The 27278-nt window shown below is 38.1% G+C and overlaps 1 protein-coding gene across 7 annotated transcripts in view; it reads left to right on the plus strand.

The window, feature by feature from the left end:
- The window catches only part of cacna1ba (calcium voltage-gated channel subunit alpha1 Ba), a 598950-nt gene that overhangs the window by 496483 nt on the left and 75189 nt on the right, over positions 1-27278 (plus strand). For all 7 annotated transcript variants that reach the window (XM_087998499.1, XM_087998494.1, XM_087998493.1 and 4 more), the window contains 5 exons: positions 1971-2108; positions 3832-4033; positions 7042-7206; positions 15487-15597; positions 17199-17282. In XM_087998499.1, the coding sequence (XP_087854625.1) occupies positions 1971-2108; positions 3832-4033; positions 7042-7206; positions 15487-15597; positions 17199-17282 (700 nt within the window). The remainder of the gene's footprint in view (positions 1-1970; positions 2109-3831; positions 4034-7041; positions 7207-15486; positions 15598-17198; positions 17283-27278) is intronic.

Genomic DNA, 27278 nt, shown 5'->3' on the forward strand with positions numbered 1-27278 from the left:
AGTTAGATGCTTTCTCATCACATTGAAATTATCCCATTTTCAAATTGGAAAGTCTATGTTAGTTTGTTCCATTCTCTTCTCTGTCTTTAGTGTAAACCCTACTCAAATCTTTTCCACAGATAATTGGCCCACTTTTGCTTACCCTGTTGTCCAGCACCCTACTCAGCAATGTTCTAGTTGGGCACTGATCAACAAAGTTCTCCTGAACAGGTTCTCCTCTTCTTTCTAATCCTTTACCCTACTATAATATTATCCCAATTGATAGTAGAGTAATTGAATTCCCCCAGTATCTACACTCTATGTTCTTGTACATCTCTATGATTTCCCCAACAGATTTGTTTCCCAATTTCTTAGTTACTACTGAGAGCTCTCTGAATACCTCATGAAGTGTGATCATAACTTTTTGTTGCTCACCTCTGAACAAATAGATTCTGTTCTTCTCCCCTTAAGGATAGTTAGTCTTTCCAACAGTGCAATGTCTTCAATAGAAAGAATATCTTTAATTTTTTTTACACCCTTTATTCACATTTGAATGTTTAACTTTATTTTTAGCAAGCAGCCTAAACAAAATGCGACTTAATTTCCAGGACCAGCCTGCCATGAGGGACACCTTGGTTGCTGATTTTATCCATTGATTCCATTCCATTAGTGGGCGGCACAGTGGCACAGTGGTTAGCACTGCTGCCTCACAGCGCCAGAGACCCGGGTTCAATTCCCGCCTCAGGCGACTGAGTGTGTGGAGTTTGCACATTCTCCCCGTGTCTGCGTGGGTTTCCTCCGGGTGCTCCGGTTTCCTCCCACAGTCCAAAAATGTGCAGGCCAGGTGAATTGGCCATGCTAAATTGTCCGTAGTGTTAGATAAGGGTAAAGGTAGGGGTATGGGTGGGTTGCGCTTCGGCGGGGCGGTGTGGACTTGTTGGGCCGAAGGGCCTGTTTCCACACTGTAAGTAATCTAATCTAATCCTGCTCCTCGGATGCTGCCTGACCTGCTGTGCTTTTCCAGCAACACACTCTGAACTCTGATCTCCAGCATCTGCAGACCTCACTGTCTCCAATGTATGTGTGTTAAGTGGACCCTGCCTGATTTGGCCACATCTCTTTTGCTGCCTGATCTATGGATCAGGTTGAAATTAGAACTGATCAAATCCAGAGAAAATAATGTCCCCGATCAACTTTAAATCTTTTCATTAATTGAGTGGAGATAAAAAATATCCAAGATGTGATGAAAATCGAGGAGGATTTATTCTGGACAAACAATCTTCACCAGATTTCCTCCCAGAAAGTGTATGTTAAATTTCCACCCACTCGCCTATTGAGTGGCAATTCTCAATTAGACAAATAAACCCCAATACAGAACTGTCACCATATTTATTTTGATATCATCTACATCTTTAGTTAAAACAAAAACTATAAGAGATGTACAGTGGCTTTCCTAGATTTACAAAGCCATCTGATTTAACACTCTTGACATTGAGATAGCCTTGGTTTGTACTTCTCAAGACCTTGAGAGAAATATTTTACAGACACCTGGACAAACCTTTCATTGTGGCATAGTGTGATTTTGTTAGTTTGACTTTGCCAATGTATTCCAGTCTATGTTTGAAATCCCAGGTAAGCATTCTAGATCAATGGAGCAAGTTCATCCCATTTGAGAATATATTCAACAATAAAGCAGAAAGCTATGTGTTAATGGGAGCTGCATGTTTAATCTTCCATTCTCAGTGAGTCACATGAATGGTCACTCTGTTCCTCTCTCCATTGATATTGCCAGATCTGTTGAGTATTTCCAACATTTCTTTTTGTTAATGGAAGCCTTTATGATATTCCAAAATATCTAATCTCTGAAATATTTTTGTTAAACTTTCTCTTGAGTCATTGAAATTTGGACATTACAATTAGTAATAATTTGTTGAGGAACTTTCCAGACAAAAACATTACTTCTGCTGATCCAGTCACTGTGTATTTTGCAGGGGCCAATATCTCGTTTATGACAACGATGAGATTGAGGCAAAACCCAGGGAATGGAAAAAGTATGAGTTCCACTATGATAATGTGCTGTGGGCCTTGCTCACACTATTCACTGTATCAACTGGTGAGGGCTGGCCAACGTAAGTATTATGTCTATTGGTGTTTGATTATTAGGATTCATTAAAAAACATTCTTTGTTTGGGAATTAAGTACTACAAAACTGCAACTTCAGTTGTGAAAATTCAAGTGTACTATGCTTAGCAGGTTTTATGATAGGCTGCAGAAAATACAGTGACACAAGCAACACAATTATATGGTAGCAGACTTACATTAAGGCAGCCTGATCTATTTCTTTAGTTTCCAATCATAACCAAATTTAAATTTTGATGGAATGAGTGTTTTTCAGTTGCTACACTCAGGTTTGTCACATCTGATTATATGTTGGTCATGTCTCTTCAAAGTAAGTGACTTTTAAGTAAACCACTTTGTTTCTGAGAGACATGACAAGGTAGTATATAGATCCATTTATTTTCAAATGCTTCATTGCTAAATGCAATACACAACCAATGCAGTGGATCTTGTATGTGACGTTATCTCATTGAGAGAAATTTTATTCATTTTCAGGCAGATCAAAATAATTGGTACTGTCTCTTTCCTTGGCTGAACTTCTTTCTAGTGTTCTTACAGGAAGAGTTTTAGATAGTCATACCAAACACAATTATGTGAAATAGTAAATGCAGTATGTGTGTGGTGAGGTGATTAACAGCACAGATTTCAAACAAAGGACCTGCATATTAAATTCAAAGGTAATTCATTTCTTTTAAAAAAAAGTTTGATATATGACCTTCCAAAAATGCTCTCCTTAGGGTTTCAGTATTCAGTAATGTGGAGAGGAAATTTCGGTGTTTGGTTACTGTTTTCTTGTATCAGCAATTTGTAGAATCCTGGAATATTTTAGATGCTAGAACTTAAAGAGTTTTTGATCGAGCTCTGGTGGAAGGTTCAGGCTCATGATGCTGGAAACCTTTCTTATCAGAGATGAGAAAATGTAATGAGGCGATAATAAGGCTGGGTATAAAACATCATACCTGGTTGAAGGTCAGGAATACTCATGGATGTGTGAAGGAATGATGTTCAGTGCATTACTACAATAATAACTTTGCAGTGGACGAGGAGCAGCATGCAAGGAGGGGTTAGAAAGCTCATGCTAGTAAAATGTAAAGGAACACTATATATTAGTTTATGGATGAAACTAAGAGTGGTAGCAGAAGGATTATAAAGAGAGAAAGATTGTACGCTGCCAGAAACATCAAGGAAGATATTGTCATCTGAGGTGCAAACACTGACGAGGGAGATGATGAGCAGAAATTCCAAGACTTGACAGTATGACAGATTCATGTTTGGATGCATGACTCTCATTATATATTAGTAAAGTGCCTAACATTGCTCTCATTCTCTTGTTACACTGGAAATCCTGCAAGTGGGCTGTTTAGTCAGTTCCTGTGAAGCTGTGGTGGGAATCTTGTTGGAAATTATAATTATTTATAGCTCATAGAAAAGATGGATTTCTTAACCAACATAAGTGACACGATTTACATACAGCGAATGTGTTGTTCAATATTAAACAGAACCGGTTCATTTACACAGGATTTAAAAGTCATTAAACAATTCAAATATCATTTTAATAACTATTGGAGTTGGTTGAAGTTTGGAAGCATCTGGGATTTGGAGTAGACAGTTTAAGTTCCTTGTGAACATTTGTAAATGTGGAGTTACAAGTTTTCTACTAATAAAATTAAGATTAGGTGTCTATAACAGATTGTGACTTAACCTCATAAAATATTTGTCTTTTTCTTCCTCAAGCGTTTTGAAACACTCGGTGGATGCTACAGAAGAGGATCAGGGACCCAGCCCCCGCTACCGCATGGAAATGTCCATCTTTTATGTTGTGTACTTTGTTGTGTTTCCATTCTTCTTTGTCAATATTTTTGTTGCGCTCATTATCATTACATTCCAGGAACAGGGTGATAAGGTGCTGTCTGAGTGCAGTCTCGAGAAAAATGAGGTATGCATCAAAATGTAGTAGTTGATGACCCACTTATTCATGATTCTATTTCTAAATTTCCTTTAAGATGGCTTTTCATCTTTGGGATTCAAGGTCAAACCTAATCCTTGCCAACAAGAGAGAGCCTAACCATTGTGCCTTAACATTACCATTGGTGAATCCCCCACCAAAAACTTCCAAGGGGTGACCCTTCACCAGAAACTGTCTCAATCAGATCTATAAGTACCTTGGTTACAAGAACAGGTCAAAGGCTAGGAGTTCTGTGATAATTAACTCACCTCCTGACTTCCCAAAAACCTATCCACCATCTATGAGGCACAAATCATGAGTATTATGGAATACTCTCCACTTCCCTGGATGAGTGCAGCTTCAACAACATTCAGGAAACCCCCCCCCCCAACATACAGAACAAAGGAGCACACATGAATGGGACTCCATCCATCACTTTAAACATTCACTCCCTTCACCAATGATGCACACTAGCAGTAGTTTGTACCATGAATATATTGCAGCAATTCACCGAGCTTCCTTTGGCAGTATCTTCCAAACCCATGATCACGATCATCTAGAATGATGAGGAAAGCAGACACATGGAAAAACCACCACCTATATGTTCCCCTCCAAATCACTATAAGACCATAAGAACTAGGAGTGCAAGTAAGGTCATTTGGCCCATCGAGTCCACTCTGCCATTCAGTCATGGCTGATGGGCATTTCAACGCCACTTATCCGCACTCTCCCCGTAGCCCTTAATTCCTTGCGAGATTAAGAATTTATCAACCTCTGCCTTGAAGATGTTTAATGTCCCGGCCTCCACTGTGCTCCGTTGCAGTGACTTCCACAGGTCCACCACTCTCTGGCTGAAGAAATGTCTCTTCATTTCCATTCTAAATTGACCCCCTCTAATTCTAAGGCTGTGCCCACAGGTCCTAGTATCCACACCTGAAGGAAACAAATTCCCAGTGTCCATCCTTTCTAAGCCATGCATTTTCTGGTAAGTTTCAATTAGATCTCCCCTCAACCTTCTAAACTCTAAAGAATACAATCCCAGGATCCTCAGCCATTCATCGTATGTTAGGCCTGCCATTCCAGGGATCATCCGTGTGAATCTCCGCTGGACACTCTTCAGTGCCAGTATGTCCTTCCTGAGGTGTGGGGCCCAAAACTGGACACAGTATTCTAAATTGGGCCTAACCACAGCTTTATAAAATCTCAGTAGCACATTGATGCTTTTACATTCCAACCATCTTGAAATGAATGACAACATTACATTTGCTTTCTTAACCATGGACTCAACCTGCAAGTCAACCTTTAGACAATCCTATATTAGCACTCCCAGGTTCATTTGTATTTTGGCTTTATGAATATCTCACCATTTAAAAAATAGTCCATGTCTGTGTTCTTTTTTCCAAAGTGCAAGACCTCACATTTACTCACATTAAATTTCATCAGCCATTTCTTGGGCCATTTTCCTAAACTTTCTAAATCTTTCTGCAGCCTCCCCACCTCCTCATTACTACCTGCCTGTCCGCCTAACTTCATTTCATCGACAAACTTCGCCAGAATGCCCACAGTCTCTTCATCCAGATCATTCATATAAAAAGTGAACAGCTGCGGCCCCAGCACTGAATCTTGTGGGACATCACTTGTCAGTTGCCATTCCAAAAAAGAACCTTTTATCCCAACTCTCTGCCTTCTGTCAGACAGCCAATCCTCAATCCATGCCAGTAGCTCACCTTTAACGCCATGTGCCCTCACCTGGAACAATATGACTGTTGCTCAATTAACACTGTGTCAAAACCCTGAAACACCCTTCTGCATAGCACTGTGGGTGTATCTACACCACATGATTGCAAGAGTTCAGGAAAATAGCTCTCTACCACCTTCTCAAAGGCAGTTAGGGATGGGCAATAAATGCTGGCATATCCATCAATGCCAACTCCCAAGAATGAATAAATAAATGGCATTAATTACTTTTTCTCAACTGGAACATTCAATATTGAATACACTTAGGCTTATTTAAACCAGTGCTATTATTCCAAATTGATGTCTGATATTTCCAAACTTGCAGAATATTAGGTCAAGATTACCATGGTCTAATTTCTTACTTTATAATAAAGTCTACTCAGTCTCAAGTACTTAAAACAATGTGTACAACCATTGAAAATAATTTTTCTATATTTTTGCTCGACATTATTAGAAGATCTAATTGTTCCAATCAATTACTTTGACAAGTTGTAAGATTAAAATTAATCATTCAAAACTCAATAAATGAAACTCACCTATTTAAAGCACAGATGCTAGATGGTTTGTATACAGTGATAAAGAGGTGTATACTGCATATACAGCTCAATATGATATACAGATGGAAATGTAAATAGGAGAGATAGTGAATAGACGATTTAGAGAGTTTATAGTGATGGAAAACATTAATGCAGGACAGAAGAACACTCTATGTTCAGGAGAGTGAAAGCAAGATAGAAGGATCATACAGGCTGTCAGCTGACTGAAATGGAAAGAGAACTTCCGACTCAGGCAGAGATAGTGAGAATGAGAGACACAGATTATATAAGAGTAAAGGATGTACATATAGTATCGAAAATGCAGTGTGATTAATAAGTGAGAAGAAATTGAAGAGTGCACAGTGATGAGGGAGCTAATGAAGGAAACGGTGAATGAAAGATGGAGATGAAATGTCTTATGAATGAAAGTAGCCAAATTATGATGGCTATCTGTGAATGTATTTTTTAAATCTCTCCTCACATTTGCAATTACTTCCTGTGCAGTGGCACAATTCAAGATATAAGATTTGATGTAGCATAGATGAAACAAATTTGAGGTGGTGCAATTGCGGTGCAACTGGTTTTATTTCCTTCTTAGTTAACGCTGCTTTCTTGTTGAAATGTATGACCTAAGTAATCTTTACTTTGCCCTTCAAAGGTTACAAAACCAAATGGAGTGATAATTGTAACCTTGTTCAATTCAGACCCTGTGTTGTTTTCTTCCAGAGAGCCTGTATTGATTTCGCTATAAGTGCCAAACCACTGACTCGCTACATGCCACAGAACAAGCAAACTTTTCAGTACAAGATGTGGAGATTTGTGGTCTCCCCTCCTTTTGAATATTTTATAATGGCTATGATCGCAATCAATACTGTAGTGTTGATGATGAAGGTAAGGTGTAACAGCTGACACTCAACAAACCTGAGGTAATTTCCACATTGTTATTTGTTGTAATTCAAACACAATAAGGAATTTTGCTTCTCTGTGTGTGACAAAAACAAATTCTTCTACTTTAAAGAATGCCAAGTCTTTTATGTGATATTTTGCCATTGAGAAACCTGGTCTTTTATTTTCACAAGGAATACAGCAGTCTTCAGCACAAGTTAAAAATGCTAGAAATAACTGTCTCCGCATGATTGAACAATTACATTATCCAGAGCAAGGGTAGTGACAATTTTGACATTGGGTTATATTGGATTAGTCATCCATTCAATATAAATGAAAGATGGAAGGGAAATATAACAGGATGGCTGAGTTGATGTGCCTGTTAGAACATAGAGCATTACAGTGCAGTACATGCCCTTCAGCCCTTGATGTTGCACCAACCAGTTAAATCAATCTGAAGCCTATCTAACCTACACTATTCCATTTTCATCCATATGTTTATCCAATAACCATTTAAGTGTTCTTAAATTTGGTAAGTTTACTACTGTTGCAGGCAGGGCATTCCACGCCCTTACTACTCTCTGAGTAAAGAACCTACCTCTGATATCTGTCCTATATCTATCACAGCTCAATTTAAAGCTATGTCCCCTAATGCTAGTCATTACCATCTGAGGTAAAAGGCTCTCACTGTCGACCCTATGTGATTCTCTAATCATCTTGTATGTCTCTATTAAGTCACCTCTTAACCTTCTTCTCTCTAATGAAAGCAACCTCAAATCTCTCAGCCTATCCTCATAAGACCTTCCCTCCATACCAGACAACATCCTGGTAAATCTCCTCTGCACCCTTTCTGTCACAGAGAATCCGAAAGGCAACTGGGAATTATCGTGTTTTAAGCTGAAAATTTAGTGTCTAGTAGTCGCTTGGCTTGTGGTTATTACACATTTATATGGTTAAAAGAAATTAACTATATGACCATTGTAAAATTTGGAATGGATGAAATCTCATTCAGGAGTACTTATTGTCTTCATTTGTGATGAATAAGCAATTACAAATATCATTTGAACTTGAATACAGATTGAAGTAATCTGTTTTGTTTATTAGCATACCACATAAATTAGTTGGAGGTCTTATTTAATTCGAAGCTGTTTTTGGAACAGCATGACTATGGTTGATGGATCACTTCATCTTACATTTGCTGGCATTTATATTAAAAAAAACTGATATGTTGACAGTCATCTGTGAGTTTCTTGAGAAGAAATTTATAGTTTCCTACCAACACACTGCATGGTCAGTGTAATAAAAACTCCGATTAGTGCTCATGAGACTACCTTTGAGGAAGTTAAAATGAAAAAAATAAATCAGCTATACCAATTTTCATGATTCTATCCATGGAACAATCAATAATAAGAAGATAATTAATAAACAAATCATTGACCACCAAGTCAATCATTGAAACAATGATTAAACTTTCAAAAAAACATTAGGTTATTCTCAAACAGCAATCTTTATTACATTGACATTTTATTATCTAAAAGGTGTCTAAATATGGAAATGACTGCTTCCGTATGTTACATTACAACAGGAAGGGTATATTCTGAGTGGTATGTTTCACTCCAAAAGCTTTGGGTCAGTTGGCTGCTTTACTTAAAGTGGTTAATAATAACTTTCTCTCCTACAATGGAAAGATAATTATGTTGGAATTTTTCACTATTGGATGTGGAGATGACGAGAAAGGATGGCATTTGTTAGCCACCCCTAATTGCCCTTGAACTGAGTGGCTTACTTGGCCATTTTACTGCAGGTCTGAAGTCACATGTTGGTCAGACTGGATAAAAATAGTAGATACCTTCCATAAAGGACATTTTTGAAACAGGTAGGATTTTACAGCAATGTTCCAAGAGTATTGGCTTGGTCCCCTGAATGAGTAGTCCAATGACAGAACCATTACACCACCATTTCTCTCCACCCACCTCACGCCTCCATTGGATACGTGAGCCATATCACTAGAAAATGATTTAACCCTTCAATATTGTGCTTTTTAATCAATCGGAACATGCAAGCCATTTAAATAATCTGTTTCACACCTTTTTGTGTAGTGTGGGATATTTAAAGCATAAATACTGCAACTATACATGAAGTGATAGTTTAGCTTTGCATTGTTATGCTACTGTGCAGTAAAATAAGCTACAACTCACCTAATTCATGACAATAATTGAAGGATTAATGTTGCCTGTCGAGAAAACATATTAGTACAACTTATAAAGACATAGATTCAAACAGGTGCATACAAAGTCTGACAAGAGAGGGAGCAGTGCTGGAACTAATTTTGGGAACAATGAGAACGAATCTTCGGGTAAAAGATCAGTGGGGGATCATTTTAATGATAATGACAATAACTCTGTAGGATTTAAGGCAGTTATTGAAAAGGACAAAGATGGATAGGGAGTAAAATTTATGAACTGGAAGAAGGTTGATTTTAACATGATAAAACAGGACTTGGCCAAAGTGAAATGGAAGCAGTTGTTTGTGGGGAAATTGACATCAGAGCAGCAGAAGTCATTCAAAAAGGAAATAGTGAGAATGCAGGGCCAACATGTTCCTGCAAAGATTATGAATGGGATTAAAAGAAGTGCAGAGAATTTTGGATTTCAAGGGGCATACAGCACTGGATCAGAAAGAGAAAAGGGAAGCTTATGGGAAATACTGAGGGCTCAAAACAGCAGACAGAATGTACAGGTTACTTTAAAAAAAGAAATCAGAAAAGCGAAGAGAGTTTATGAAGAAAACGCTAGTGGGTAAAATAAAGGAAAATCCAAGGGCATTTTATGAGCACATTAGTGACTAAATGGAGGGGTGGAGGGGTCGGATATCTCATTGGCTGAACGGCAGATTGACAACAACAGCGGAGGTTAAATTCCTGTACTAGTTCAGGTTAACATGAAGTTCCTCCCTTCTCAACCTCATCCCTCACCTGATGTATGGTGATCCCAGATTAAACTCACACCAATCATCTCCCTCTAATAAAAGAGCAGCTCAATGGCCCTCTGGGACAATCACTATCAGGGACATTGTAGCTAGGGAGCTTGACAAAATAAATAGTGCAGTCTTGAAAGGAGTCCACATTGCAGAAGATGAGGTGCTGGAAGTCTTAAAACTCATAAAGGTAGAGTAATCCCTGGGACCCGATCAAGTATACCCCAGGACAATGTGGGAAGCTAGGGAAGAAATTGCAGGGCCCCTGGCAGAGATATTTGTATCATTGACAGCCAGGTGTGAGGTGCCAGAAGACTGGAGGGTGGCTAATGTTGTGCCTTTATTTAAGAAAGGCTGCAAGGAAAAGCCAGAGAACTACAGACCGGTGAGCCTGACATCAGTGGTGAGTAAGCTGTTTAAGTGGATTCTGAGAAACAGGATTCATATGCATTTAGAAAGGCAATGTCTGATTAGAAATAGTCTGCATGGCGTTTTGTGTGAGAAATCACTTCTCAAACTTGATTGAGCTTTTTGAAGAGGAGACCAAGATGAAGTCAGAGTGACAGACATTGCCTACATGGACTTTAGTGAAGTCTTTGACATGGCAGGCTGGTTAGTAAGGTTAGATCACATGGAATCCATGGAGAGCTGGCCAATTGGATACAAAATTGACTTGATGGTAGGAGACAGCAGGTGGTGGTAGTGGGTGGCTTTTCAGACTGGAGACCTGTGACCAGCGGTGTACCGCAAGGATTGGTGCTACGTCTGCTGCTTTTCATCATTTATATAAGTGATTTGGATATGAATATAGGAGGTATAGTTAGTAAGTTTGCAGATGACACTAAATTGGTGGTTTGGTGGACATAGAAGAAGGTTATCTCAGAGTTCAATAGGATTTTGATCAACTGGGCCAGTGGGCTGAGTGATGGCAAATGGAGTTTATTTTGATAAATGCAAGGTGCTGCATTTTTGTAAGACAATTAAAGGCAGGACTTACACAATTAATGGTAGGGCCCTAGGTAGTGTGTCGAACAGAGTGATATGGGGTACAGGGGTATAGTTCCTTGAAAGTGGTGTCACAAGTAGACAGGGTGGTGAAGAAAGTGTTCAGCAGTTAGAGCATTGAGCATAAGAGTTGGGATGTCATGTAACAGCTGTACAAGACATCGGTAAGGCCACATTTCAAATATTGCATATAATTCTGGTTATCCTGCTATAGGGATAATGTTATTAAATTGGAAAGTGTGCAAAGAATATTTACAAGGATGTTGTCAGGATTGGAGGGTTTCAGCTACAAGTGGAGGCGGAATAGGCTGGGGCTTTTTTCCTTGGAAACGTAGGATGCTGACTGTCGACCTCATAGTCATTTATAAAATCATGGTGGACATAGATTTACTAAAGAAGTTGAAGTTCTTGTCAACAGAAAGAAGAAGGCTTATGTTAGGATGAGACATGAAGGCTCAGTGAGGATGCTTGAGAGTTACAAGTAAGCGAGGAAAGACCTAAAGAGAGAGCTAAGAAGAGCCAGGAAGGGACATGAGAAGTCTTTGGCAGGTAGGATTAAGGAAAACCTTAAGGCTTTCTATAGGTATATCAGGAATAAAAAATGACTAGAGTAAGATTAGGGCCAATCAAGGACAGTAATGGGAAGTTGTGCATGGAGTCAGAGGAGATAGGGGAAGCACTAAATGAATATTTTTCGTCAGCATTCAGACTGGAAAAAGACAATGTTATCGAGGAGAATACTGAAATACAGGCTACTAGATTAGATGGGATTGAGATTCACAAGGAGGAGGTGTTAGTAATTCTGGCAAGTGTGAAAATAGATAAGTCCCTTGGCCTGGATGGGATTTATCCTAGGATTCTCTGGGAAGCCATGGAAGAGATTGCAGAGCTTTTGGCTTTGATCGTTATGCCACCATTGTGTACAGGATTAGTGCCAGAAGACTGGAGGATATCAAATGTTGTTCCCTTGTTCAAGAAGAAGAGTAGAGACAACCCTGATAATTATAGCTGAGTGAGCCTTACTTCGGTTGTGGGTAAAGTGTTGGAAAAGTTTATAAGAGATAGGATTTATAATCATTGAGAAAGAAATAAGTTGATTAGGGATAGTCATTACGTTTTTGTGAAGGGTAGGTCGTGACTCACAAACCTTATTAGTTATTTAAGAAGGTGACCAAACAGGTGGATGAGGGTAAAGTGATTGATGTAGTTTATATGGATTTCAGTAAGGCTTTTGACAAGGTTCCCCACAGTGGACTATTGCACAAAATGCGGAGGCATGGGATTGAGGGTGATTTAGCGGTTTGGATAAAAAATTGGCTAGTCGAAAGAAGTCAGAGGGTTGATGGGAAAGGTTCATCCTGGAGTTCTGTTACTAGTGGTAAACCACAAGGATCTGTTTTGGGGCCACTGCTGTTGGTCATTTATATAAATGACCTGGATGAGGACATAGAAGGCTGGGTTAGTAAATTTGTGGGTGACACTAAGGTCGGTAGAGTTGTGGATAGTGCTGAAGGATGTTGCAGGTTACAGAGGGACATAGATAAGCTGCAGAGCTGGGCTGAGAGGTGGCAAATGGAGTTTAATGTGGAAAAGTGTGAGGTGATTCATTTTGAAAGGGGTAACAGGAATGCAGAGTACTGGGTTAATGGTAAGATTTTTGGTAGTGTAGATGATCAGAGAGATCTCAGTGTCCATGCACATAGATCCCTGAAAGTTGCCACCCAGGTTGATCGGGTTGTTGGGAAGATATATGGTGTATTAGCTTTTATTAGTAGATGGATTGAGTTTCGGAGCCACGATGTCATGCTGCAGCTGTACAAAACTCTGGTGCACCGCACTTGCAGTATCGCGAACAGTTCGGTTCACCACATTATAGGAAGGATGTGGGAGCTTTGGAAAGGGTTCAAAGGAGATTTACGAGAATGTTGCCTGGTATGGAGGGAAGGTCTTATGAGGAAAGGCTGAGGGACTTGAGGCTGTTTTCATTAGAGAGAAGAAGGTTGAGAGGTGACTTAATTGACACATATAAAATGATTAGACGGTTAGATAGGGTGGACAGTGAGAGCCTTTTTCCTTGGATGGTGATGGCTAGCACAAGGGGACATAGTTTTAAATTGAAGGGTGATAGATATAGGACAGATGTCAGTGGTATTTTCTTTACTCTGACAGTAATAAGCCTGCCTGCAATAGTAGTAGAGTCACCAACTTTAAGGCCATTTCAATGGTTATTGGATAAACATATGGATGGAAATGGAATAGTGTAGGTTAAATGGGGTTCAGATTGGTTTCACAGGTCGGCACAACATTGAGGGCCGAAGGGCCTGTACTGCACTGTAATGTTCTATGTTCTATAGGTAGGATGAAAAGCCAAGGTCTTTTCCCCAGAGTAGAGGAGTCCAAAACTAGATGGCGTAGGCTTAAAGTGAAAATGGAAAGATTTAAAAAGGACTTGAGGGGCAACTTTCTTACACAGGTTGGTGGGTGTATGGAATGAGCTGCCAGAGGAATTTATAGAGGTGGGTACTATTACAACATTTAAAAGGCATTCAACATTACATAGATAAGAAAGTTTTAAGGGATATGGGCCAAATGTTGGCAAATGAGACTAGATCATTTTAGGAAACGTGGTTGGCATGGATGAGTTGGGCCAAAAGGTCTGTTCCTGTGCTTTGTGACTTTATGACAAGATGATAAACAGGGAAAGAGTTGGGCCCAAGTGTATAGAACCAGGAGACATTTGCTGAGATTTTAAATGGATACTTTGTATTCACTATGGAGAAGAAAGATGTAGATATGGAAATCAGAATGATGGTCTGTGATATATTTGAACAAATTCACATTGAGAGAGAGATGATATTAGCAGTTTGAGCAAGTTTGAAACTTTGAAATTCCCAGGCTCAGATGAGATATATCCCAAGATACTGTGGAATGCTAGACAGGAGATTTCAGAATCTCTGATACTAATTTTCAAATTCTCTCAGACACAGGAGAGGTACCATAGGACTGGAGGGCAGCTAACATGGTAGCACTATTCAGGAAAGGTGGCGCAGATAAACCAGGGATCTATAAGCCAGTCAGATGACCATCAGAGGTATGAAACTTTTAGAAACAAATTCTGGGGCACAGACAGTTTCTACTTAGAGAGACAAGGATTAATCGATGGTAGTTAGCATGGCTTTGCCAGGAGGAGACAATGTCTAACAAATTTGATTGCATTTTTCAAGGAGGTAAGTAGGTATCTAGATGAGGTTAATTCAGTTGATCAGTAAGGCAGTTAAGAAAAGCTTGTATGGGAGACTGGTCAAGAAGATAAGAGTCCATGAAATCCAAGGGGATTTGATAAATTGGATTTAAAATTGGCTGAGTGGCAGGAGGCAGAGGGTGATGGATAAAGTTTATTTTGTAAGTGGAACTTTCAGTGGCATTTATAGGGTACAGTGTTGGCTCCCTGTGTTGTGCGCAGTGGATATTAGTGATCTGGACATAAATATAGGAGGTATAATTAATTAATTTACTGTTGACACAAAAATGAGTGCTTTGGTAAATAGTGATTTGGTAAATAGTCTTAGATTTCAAGACATTATAGACAGGCTGGGCAGAGCAGAGCAGTGAATTTAAACCCGAAAAATGTGAGGTGATTCATTTTGGATGGACTAACAAAAGCAATGGAATAAATGATAAGTGAAATGACCCTAGGATTTGAGGCACCTGATTATGCACTTCCAAGATCCTTTGAAGGCAGTAGGATAGGTGAATCAGGTGGTTAAGAAAGCATATGAGACACTTATTTTATTAGTTGGTGTTAGATGTGTAAGTCTTCACAACATTTACGAAGTATTTAGATGAACACTTGAAATGCCAAACCATACTTGGCCGCAGGCCAATGCTAGAAAGTAGGATTTGAGAAGATTGGTGCTTAATAAGAGGCATGTCTAACTCTAGTGGCAGTATGAGAAGTTGTTGCTAGTGCATCACTAGTTGATGCTTGAAATTGGAGTGAGTTATACAGTGTAATTTTATATAAACTCGGGAATGAATGAAGAAAGGAAATATTGATGTAAATTTCAAATGGACATCGATGAAGTATGAATACACTTATGCATTTGAACAATCAACCTGCAATGGAAATCTGTTTTCCAAAATTCTCAACATAGCTGTGTTTAAGGAAAGCAAATGACTCTCTTTTCTGGGCAGGAAATTATTTTACTCCTTGTACAAAAATTATAAGCTTGGTTTATTTTTTATCAAAGTTCTTCTAAGGACTGATACTGATTCTTTGTGTTTTTTTTTTCACATTTCATGTAGTTTTATAATGCTCCTGAATCTTATGACAGAATGCTGCAGTACCTGAACATATTATTCACTTTTCTGTTTTCCATGGAGTGTGTGCTGAAGCTTATTGCATTTGGTATTCTGGTACGTTATAATTCAATTCAAATAACAAACTAGTTGTAATGTGATATATTAAAAAATAATCTGTATCTTGGAATGAGAAAAAAAGATCTTGTGAAGATATTGACTCAAATATAATTTTGCAATCAAAGAGAGAAAAATAATGTTTTCTTCAGCCTGTCAAAAGCTGCAGCTCCATAAAGCAAATATCTAAGTTCATAAGTAATCAGTGGTTGTTTTTGTCAGTTTCAGTCTTAACTCTATGTCAGCAAGGTATTGCTTTAAACTGCTTCAAAATTTGAGTACATGATCTACTCTGTTAGGATATGACCGCTTGTTCTTTGGATAACCTGCCAGTTTGGAGACCAAATGATCTCATTTTAAATAAGGGCAGCAAATTCTTCTCATTTGTGTTCCTTCCTCAACAAATTTTGCTAAAGCAGTTGCTGATGGCATACACTGTACCCTGTCAGTACATGTTAACTGTCTCATTTGCCCACATGGCAATAACTCTTGCACTTTTCACATTCATTTGATTTTATGGAGGACTCTTTGGAATGTTACTGAAAGATACTTTGTAAATGCAATGTAAAACCATTCTATTTATTAGTAGAAGATATTTTCTATTTCTAATCTGCAAAATTTTTGATACTTTTTAATACCTCTAACTTTTGCCACTGCTGTTAAGCATAGACCTGCTTAATCCAACTATTTCTGATACTGTCATTATTTTTCTTTAACTTAAAGATTCTCAATTGCTTTAATAAACTGAGGTAACTATGGCATGCCAAAAAAGAAGAAAAAGATCAGTTAGTTTTAAAATTATAATCAAAGTGGAATTCTTGTATCTTATTATTTAATTGATGCTGATTATCATGTTAATGATAATGTCTAATGGTCAATTGCTCGTCAGGGATTTTTTAACTGTTAATTTAGTTGCAGACAGTAAAACAGATTGTAAGTTGAAAAACAGACATTACAGAAAACCCCCAATAATTTCTGTGTGCAACTCACAAATCATTAGCAGACTCACCACAAGGCAAAGTCTCCACATTGAAAATATGCAACACATGGAGTTTTTAAAAGTGAATTTTCTTAAAGGCAAGGTGCACATTCAACACTGATCAGGTACATCGTCTTCTAAGGGTATCAATGATCTATGTACTTGTCTGAGATTGGCCTGAAGCAACAAAAGTGCAAATGACCAAATTTCAGTGGTAAAATTCTGTGTTATAATCTTCCTTGAAAAACTGGAAATCTGTATGTGTCCCAGAATCCATACAGAGAAGTCCACTCTCTTGCATTTTGTTAAATTGTCTTTTGACAAACAGCTGCCTGTCCCAAAGCTTTAGTGCAAATGTCTCAGGTTTGTCCAATGAGGCTGTGAAAATGTTTGCACTGCAGACACCACGGCATCAGACTGCCTCCTGTTGGCATTATTGCACTTTGCCACAAAGTATCCTTTGGATTATTTAACATTTATACTACGGGAAGTGGAGCTGAAATAACAAGATAGCTTAGTTTCACAGACAATCTTGCAACATTATCTGAATGACCACAAAGATGAACACCCAATCTGATGGCAATCTGATCTTGATTTTCCCTTTTTGTTTTGTTTGATTTAGAACTACTTCCGCGATGCATGGAATGTGTTTGACTTTGTAACTGTATTGGGAAGTATTACTGATATTTTAGTCACTGAGCTGGCGGTAAGTGTATCACCCCTAAATCAAGATATCATTTTAAAATCAGTTTTCTCTCCAATATTTGAGGTGCAATGTGATGTTGAACTGGATTCTTACATAATCTGCATTTGAATTTTTATTTTGGAACAATAGTTAGACTCCAAATTGACCAGTTTGCTTAATTTAAATTGATATGATGAGGATTTGTTGAATTCCTTTATTTACACTGCAACAGAAATTCTTTATATGGGATGATGTTTTGGGCTCTAGAAATGTTATGAAAGTTGTTTCAGATAGTTGTCATTGCAAATGTACTTTCCAGGCATTTTTCAACTAATAATTGGGGTGCCACGGGGTGGCAAATTGAATGGGAAGAACCTGATGTTGCTTTCTTCTGGTTCATTACTTCTCCAAATTCTTCTCCCTCTCCATAAACAACCACACATTCCCCAGCCCCCAATTCCCCCAGCAGCTTCCTATTTAATGAGCATGATGTTGAACTGTATTGATTCGATGTGTTGCAGTCAACACTCTCTTGACCACTCCAGTCTCTGAAGGCACCAGATTGTGGAGGGAAAAATGAAATGAAACAAGTAAAACAATATTTTGCTCCTGAAAACTGGGATTGGATCCAGCCTGCCAGATGGCAGCAGGTTGAAGTCCCATTTTGTCACTGATACCAGCTCGGGCACTTTCAGCCTGGTATCAGCCTCACCAAGAGCCCACAGCTCAAGGTCTCTTTAGGCTTTAGGTCGTACTTAATTTGCCTTCTTCATCTGAAACCGTGATAGGGAGTTGAAATGGTATAAAAGGATTTTATAAAGATATTCAGTTTGGAACATTGGAAATGTACTTCATGCTGTCTCCAAACAATAGAAGTTAGTGCCCAGAAACAACTTTAAATGTATTTAATGTTGATGATAACCCACTGCATGGCTACTCTTCATCTCCATAACAAAACTAATGCCAAGAAAGATGGAAAATTACATGTTAGAGATTATTAATGGTGGTATTAACAATCACAAACTTAGTATGGTTCTTTGCTTACTATTTTAACTAAGCTTGTTTTTTTTACATGGACTGTTTGTTAAAATAATGATGATGGAATCACTTTTGATGTTTATCCATTAAACTTTTCAACATTAATTATTATTCTTTCACTTTTCTCTGGGGTTGAACATCAATCCTTGTTTTAAGGAAGAGGTCTTTTTTGTAGCTTGCCTGTGGTGACTGTCACCTTTTCAATGTGAACAACAAACTAATATATTGTTGCTCTTGTTAAATATAAAAAAAATCATATTTTTTTTAACGTAGCTTTCAGCAACTCCAACTGAAATTACAGATGCTTTTGGGGGAAAAATACAAATGGAGTGCTTCCAGTAAAATGCACTTGCCACAAATAAATCTTAGCTTTCATGTCAATGCAACTTTGTAATGAGCTGTACCTGGCTATGGACTCACCAGAGACCTATTTATTTAGTATCAGCCATGAGGTTTTGTCAGTATGTTTATATAAACAGGTCAATATTCATTGGCATCATTTCTTTTGTCCCAGAATGCCAACTGGGATCTGTCCAGAAATGCCAGCCAAGTTCTGAATTGCACTCAGTTAGTCCTGAATTCTAAAGTTTCCTGAGCTGTGTTCAATCTAACAATGACAGCGTACAATTACTGCTTCAAAGCGATGAAATGATATGAAGAATAGCAAAATCACCCTGGTGGTTGACCTCCAGGAGTAGGTTGCTTTCTTTCATCATTTGTACTTTTCTTGTGATCTTGCTTGATAACGTCTTGACATTAGTGAGCCCCCTAAATCCTAAGTTATGGAGCTTTTGAGTTGATCTGCCCTAAAAGGTTATAAATCACACAACACCAGGTTATAGTCCAACAGGTTTATTTGAAAATAGAAGCCTTTTCCATAAACCTGTTGGACTCTAACCTTGTGTTGTGTGATTTTTAACTTTGTCTACCCCAGTCCAACACTGGCACCTCCACATCATGGCTACCATCGACACCACTGTAAGGTTATGTTAGTGATGTTTTAAATGGTGGTGATAACTGCTCTAATTTTGTAAACAACAAGAAAAAGGTCATTTCAATCTTTTTAACACCAATAATTTCTCATAAAAATATGGAAGACTTGCTTCACACAATTTGATTTCACAACTGACTTGATTTCTTTGCATGTTACACCTATGAACTTACTTGAGGTTCCCAACTTGAGAAGGCTGAGATTTCTATGAGACTACATTAAGCAGATAAAAAACTATCATTTATTCCCAAAAGCAACAAATTTAAGATTACATATTCCTTAATGACCTGGCAGATTTTTTTTTCAGCATTCCCTCAAGAGGAAATACTAAAGTGTCAGCCCCTTTATGAAACATTTTATGGATTATAGCCTGCATAGCTGCCTGAAATGTCCACTAAGAAGACACAAGACATTGGGCAGAAAAGATTGAGGGGAAAATGCCAAGTAAGAATCCAAAGGAAAAGGAGACAGGATTTCTGCAAATGTGCACAGTTCAATGCCTATGCATATACACATAGACAAAACCTGAAAGAGATGGGTGCTTTATATCGTGGATGGAGGCCATCAGTTCCAGATATTGTCTTACCAGCTGTTTAGGCTAGGTTCCCTACAGTGTGGAAACAGGCCCTTCGGCCCAACAAGTCCACACCTAACCTCCGAAGAGTAACCCACCCAGACCCATTTCCCTCTGACTAATGCAGCAAAAACTACGGGCAATTTAGCGTGGCCAATTCACCTGACCTGTACATCTTTGGACTGTGGGAGGAAACCAGCACACCCGAAGGAAACCCACACATACATGTGGAGAATGTGCAAACTCCACACAGACAGTGACCCAATGCTGGAATCGACCCTGAGTCCCTGGTGCTGTGAGGCAGCTTAGCTAACCACTGAACCACCATGCCGCCATTTAATAGAAGTACATTTTGCTCTGGGTGTTAATTTCCACTACTGCACTTACTTTCTTAGCATTAGCAAGTTAAAATACAAACATTCATATTCAGACATTTAAGTTTCAAATAAAAATGCATGAAATATGACACAAACTATTATGTGATATTAAATTGAGCTTTCCTGAGGGAAAAAAGGGGTTTCCTGGAAATGCTGGAGAATGTGACAGATGTACACCAGGCGACCCATCTGGCTGATATGTGTGTGATTAAATTATTACAAGGTTTCTTATTAGATGCATTAAAATGGCACTTCTGCCAGAATCATTTCTAATTACTATACATCCTATCCACCTACAGCTTGTATTGTTTATTCTTTTGTTCAAATCAATAAACAATGCATTTGTATTCATGCAGTTGTAATTTTTATTTGTGTCAGTATATTCCTTTAGGAGCGACAATTCAGGATTACTTTGAATAATCATTCATTTCTAGCAGTTAGTGGGCACAGGTTAAAGTGAGGTTGTCTTCTTTTACTTTCTATTAAGTTTATAGCCACGTCAACTTTGAACTAAAAAAAAATTTCCCTTCCTCTTCTGAAGCTGCTGACTAGAGCTGGGCTACAATTCTTCAGCATCAGTAGGCCTACAAGATCACATACAATGTGCAATTTATTATTTAGATTAGATTAGATTAGATTAGATTACCTACAGTGTGGAAACAGGCCCTTCGGCCCAACAAGTCCACACCGACCCTCCGAAGAGCAACCCACCCAGACCCATTCCCCTACATTTACACCTGACTAATCCACTTAAAACTACGGGCAACTTAGAATAGCCAATTCACCTAACCTGCACATCTTTGAACTCCAGTTATATTTGACCCTGGGCAGTGATTACTGCTATTTAACTGTGGTGGCATCACTGTCAAGGCTGATGCTTTTGAGCCCTGATGGTCTTTGCACATAGGTTTCCAATAGAACACTCTGGATCACACTGCCCCATGGAACTTGTTTGTGATGTGGGTTTCCACCTGCCCTTTAGTTTTGCATTAATAAAATTGTAACAGTTAAGCTTAGTGCAGAGTAAATTTTATGGGAATTGTGTCAGGAGACATACTTCATGAAGTGGAAAGGTGGTTGAAAAAAAGGACTCTGAGCTTCGAGTTCGCAAGTTCTCCAGTGTTGAGCTTTGATGCGAGTGCTTAAAGTTAAACACTGACAAACTGGGCACAGCACCTCCATCCCAATCTCTGATGCCATTGAATGAAACTTTCCATCAGTAAAATGTACGATCCAATAATTGTAAAGTAAAAATATATTCTTCAGAAGGTGATTGTGTTGAAATAAAAATTATTGATTTAAGGTGGCATTCAATGCATTAAAAAAGTTCTAAATACCTAAGTAAGAAATAAATAACAAGTAAGCTATTCCTTGTAACAAAAAATGATGTGCTTAAATTGCTGTCATTTATTAAAAGCTGGTGGCAACATAGAATTTTTAGATCTTTTGTGTTACATGTCACATGGTTATTCGATTATAAAATTGCTATTCAATTGGTGACTAGTTGACTAAAAATTGTCGCTCCTTATTTGTGTATTGGTTTTTATTTTCTGGTAAATCTGCAATGACCCCACATTCTGATTTACTCCAAGGTAGTCCTTTTCAGCATCACTGTGCAGGTCATGAGTTCTAACACTGATTTGCTGGACTGTAATATGATTGAAGTGATGTCTTTTTTTTAAAAGTGAGTTTGATTTTGCTCATCTGATTTCTCATTTCCTCTTGTTTTTGTTCCTTATTTTCTCCAACGGTCCTGCTGAATCACGCCATTCAATCAACACACAATATGAAAACCCATGTATTCGTCTGTATGTTGTACACCTGCTGCTCCCTCCCAAAAAACACCACAACCTTTCTTTGCATCCTGCCAACATCAATCATCCATGAACAACATCAACATGTAGCAACGGGTTGGTTTCATCAATTTAAGAACTCTTGTTTGATTGGAATCGGTTTGCTTTATAATTTGCTTTTCTGGTTAATTGGTGCATGAAAAATGGCAGAGGTGAAGCTTTTTCTTTCTGCTGCTGCTGTGATCTGATGTGCAGGAGTGTGTGGTATTCACTGTAGCAGTTTATTCGGCCCAAACCTGTTTTCCTTTTGCCACGCTGATGACAGACTTTGGGAGTACACAACCTTTATAATCTATCGAGGAGAGTTTGAAGTGTAACCTGAAACAATATGGTTGAACTTTAATAATAGTCTCTGGTTTAAAACAAAAAGGAGGAAATAACTGAAATGAAAAGGAATATAGGAAAGATACTGAGGAAAGAAAAAACAGAAGATAGTATAAGTATGTTCTTCAGCTTTGCAGTTAAACCTGCTTTAATTTACTTTTACCAACAATAATAATAATCTCTTGATGTAATTCTATAGAATTAGAAATAAACTTTTTTTATTGTAAATTTTGCAAAGTTATAACTAGGTTGGAGGAATTGCTCTGGTGGAGAGCCACTCACTGAACTCAGAAAACTTTTGCTTCACTTGTTCACTTTGATTGTTTGATTGGGAGCTGAATTAGTCTTCCCAGGAAGATCCCCCCCAATGGTATTTATCAGGTTTGGCTATTGAAAAAGGTCTGCTCCAAAACATTGGAGAAACACGGATGGGAGAGGAGAAAACATTTAAATGACCTACCTGCTTCAAATCTGGCCTAAATTAGCTTTTTGAATTGCAATGATGATTTGGAATGGGTTTTTGTTGGCATTTTCCATCAGCAGGTTAGCTCAATTCAGATCAAGTCCAATATCATCTGCAATAACATGTCAGAAATATTGATCAACCTGATTTCAATTAGAGAGGAAATCTCAAAAAAAAATCCATAACACTATATTTTTATTCACAGCTGTTCAGTTTGCAGCTTTGCCAAAGGGAAAAATAGTGTATAAAACAGAGAAAAACTAAAATAGCAAGGGAAGCAATATAAGCTCCTCTGCTATTGTATCTCAAAAGCACAAGTCACTATTAATATCTGCCAAAGGGATGGCCCTACTGAGGCAGAACTGTGCACCCTAAGATTTGTACTATCATCAAATTAACTCCTGTTTATGTCAAAGAGAAAGTGCCGAGGGTCATGCTGGCAAGATATGTAATTCCCCTCTCTATTTTGGAAGAAAGCCCAGAATGGAGTTCAGATCTTTAATGAAAGATCAAATCACATTTCAAAACAGCAGGAGTTCTTTAGAAATTCCAATAACAATCCAACCAGGGACTCCAGACATAGGAACTGATAGGCAATAGCAAATGCGTTATGAGTTTGTTGGATCTCAAGTTTGCTTTAAGAATAACAAGTTCTTGGGTGTTTCTCAATGTGCTCCATAAAGAGACAATCTACCTTTGAGCTCCTTTCACCTAAAGATGGCAGTATTCTTGAGGTAAAGAAATATAAGTTGACTTTGCAGTGATTCTTTAGGCCTCTGATGGAACAGTCAATGACCTCAGAAATCCTGTAAAGCCTCAGTCACCAACAACATATCTGGTTTCTCAAAGATGTTGGGGCTTTGCTGCAGGGCCCATACTTAGTAATTACATGATCAATTTTCCTAAGAGGGATCAGAGATCATTATGAAACCACTCTTTGACTCCCTGCTGATTTAAAAATGGAAGGACTGGTGTGTCTTCCTGACATTTTGGTGAGAATACCAAACCATCCACTCCTCCCATGCCCACCACACAATCTAACATCCTCAATGCTAATCAGACTTATCTTCTGGGCCAGTATTTGATAATGCTATTTTCTTCCACAAGTGACAGTATTTTCTTGTCTCTAATGGGGTGATTAACACAATTGACATTTAGTAAAATTAGTGTTAAGTCAGCTGTAACCATTAGATACCAGTTTTATTCCAGTCACACATTTCTCTGAATGCATAATTATATTTAATATTCCCAAATGCAAATGTCAAGAAAGCTATTCCCCACTCAAGCATTGAGTTAGGAAATTAATTTGTGTGTTACTGTTAAAGATCCTGATATCAGGACTCTATGACTCTCCAGTTTTCTGATCCTTAAGAATGTACTGAACTGTTACAGTCTATCATTCTGTTGATGAGAAAACGTAATGTCACTTCCAAATACTTCACTGTGGTTTCCCCTTTCTCCAATTCCACTAAGACAGAGTCTGTGAGTATATTTAATCATTGATCCACTGCAGAATTAGAACCAACCTTTTTTTTTCATAGACTCTCTTTCTCTCTCCCAAAGAAAATAAAGTTTGTAGAAAGACAAGGGCAGAGAAAATGGAAACTTGGTGCATTCTTTCATCACATGTTTCCTTATTCTTTCAGTTAACAACCCCAAATATTGATAGTTGAGTGACAAGCCAGCTCTGGGCACAGACATTGAAAAGGAACATGCATGCCAAACCCAAACTTATTTCCAAAGAAGCAAGTTGTAATTAAAAGCACCTTAGGTAAAATTTAATCTGCCATTTCAAATCAACTCCTGATATGTAACAACTTACAGGGAATAGAGCAGAAGAAAGAAAAATACAAATGCCTGCTAAATGTTGAAGGCCCAATGTCTGCACTCTAAACAATAATTAAAAACAACCACTAATTAAATTGAGACCAGCCATTGGCTTGGAATGGATTGATTTCTGTAATTTGTCTCACTGTAGAATTTGAAACAAGTTGCAACTTTTCAGAACTAAATGTCCAGTTAACATTTTAAACTCATCATTCAAATCTTAAATAACATTAGAAGTTTTACGTGGATCAAAATAGTGTTGTCAGATTGAAGAAAATATGTGAGTTCAGAGTCCTCTCATTAAGGGGAAGGCATTTAGTTGCAAATTCTTTTGTATTTGGTTTGGCCAAGCTTTAGTTTCTGATTGAGAAATAATTGTTTAGGTGGAGTCTAACACAGGTTGTGAGAAAGCAAGTAAACTTTTAACAAATTCCATAGCAATTAAGTAATGTCCTGGTTTTTCAGGAAAAAAAACAAGATTCTGGCCTGGATCTTAGCTTCATTGCTTTGTTTTGCAATTCAATTTCCAGTCAGTATTTTCTGGTCTCTTGTAGTAGTGGCCCAAACTGACAACCATCAGTTTCTTTAATGTACTTGATTAATGAATTCATCAATTCAAACGTGTTCCTCACGTATCAGCCAAATAATTTGTTTCTGATTACCTCCTTGTTCAAAAATAAAATCAGTTCTTGGATAGTGAGCCTATCACTGATTGCTGATCAAGAAAAACAAGATGTGTCAAATTCAATACTCAAGATCATATGAAAGAATTATTCAGGTGCTTGTTTCCTTAGAGGAACCTGCAGAACCTAGCTGGCAGTATGACTATTATAGCTACTCCTGGTGCTTTTACCTTGGGAATAGTCCAGTTGTTGATCACAACCAAAGCTTGGAATTTTCTCCAACTGGGCAGGAATGGGTTAATATTGCATGCATGCTTAAAACTGACTGCTACTATCTCACAAATGCTTCATGCATATGTTTATTTTTTAAATATATGCTTAATTACATTTGAACTACATCATCTTTTTGGCATTAAATAATTTGCCTGTGGGCTCAATGTCTGATAACCAGGTGAATAAGTCCAGTACGTGTAGCATGGACTTCTGTATAAGATCTAATATCTGAGTGTATATCTGAGTTCATTTTAACCAATTTTGTACGTTTGATGATTATCATTCACTTTTAAGCAATGGAGTTCAATCTGTTTAATGAGTTGGGTATTCCATTGGATGGATTCTGATATTTACAGGTTGTTATAAAAATAACTCAAGAGGAACACTCTCGAAAATGCTTCAGAGTTTAACATTGCTATTTGCAGATGACTGGTTGGTCCAATGCTGAGACATTTTAAACACTCCCAATCCTGAAAAAGAATATTGCTGTTCGCGATCAATTCATTTTACTGTCAAGAAGGATGGTCTCAGGAAGATTTTCTAGGAAAATCTTTAACTTTATGTATATTCGTGTTAATAACACAACTAAAATGTGCAAGTCCATTAACAGATCCAACTATTATGGTGATAGTGTTCAACTGTATTTTCCACAAATTCATTAACATAGCAGATTTAATTAGGTGCTTGTTTTGATCGGCACAGACTGATGGGCCAAAGGTCCTTTTTCTGTGGCGTAGACCTCTAAACTGTAATTGAATGGCTAGTTCTCTTCAAGAGCCAGAATCATAGAGTTAGACAGCACCGAACCAGGTCTTTTAGCCCAACTCGTCCGTACTGACCAGATTTTCGAAAGTGAATTAGTCCCATTTGCCTACATTTGACCCCATATCCTTCTAAACTCTTCCTATTCATGTACCCTCCAAATATCTTTTAAATGTTGTAATTGTACTTCGTCTGGCAGGTCATTCCACACAAACACAACCTTCTGTGTGAAAAAGTTGCCCCTTAAGTCTCTTTTAAATTTTTCCCCTCTCAAACTAAACCTTATGTCCTCTAGTTATGAACTCCCCTAACTTGCGGAAAATATCTTGTCTATTCACACTATCCATGCCCCTCATGATTTTGTAAACCTGTAAGGTCACCCCTCAACCTTCTGTGATCCAGGGGGAAAAAGTCCCAGCTATTCAACCTCTCTTTATAACTGAAACCTGCCAGTCATGTAATATTCGTGTGAGTCGGTTTTGCACCCATTGCAGTCAGGCCAAACGGCCTCCATCTGTGTGCCACATTTCATGAATGCAAATTCTAAATACATCTTTAAGTCCCTTCCAAAAAACAGAATGATGAAGAAGAGCATATGTTAAAATGTTTCATGAAGATGATTAGCAAATCCCGTGCCAATCCAGTGAAAACTAACCATTTGAGAAATGGGAACTAGAGGCTGTGGAGTGCTGATGCTTGCAGATGGTAGATTCTTATTCTCATGCCAGTCCCATGCCATTTTTGTTTTGCAAAGGACATTCCTGTTTTTCCTTCCAGCAACCACCTCCAATGCAGGTGGAATTGGAACAGTCACTTGCTCTATCAGTTGAAGTCTGCAATCTAATTAGAAACTGCAACATTGTCAGTAACTCTAATTTCTCTTAAAGTTCAGTCTTTTGCATAATTTAGGGC

The sequence above is a fragment of the Chiloscyllium plagiosum genome, unplaced genomic scaffold (genome assembly GCF_037043375.1).
Source record: "Chiloscyllium plagiosum isolate Xiang-an unplaced genomic scaffold, Cpla_swu_hap1 HiC_scaffold_21, whole genome shotgun sequence".
Lineage (NCBI taxonomy): Eukaryota > Metazoa > Chordata > Chondrichthyes > Orectolobiformes > Hemiscylliidae > Chiloscyllium > Chiloscyllium plagiosum.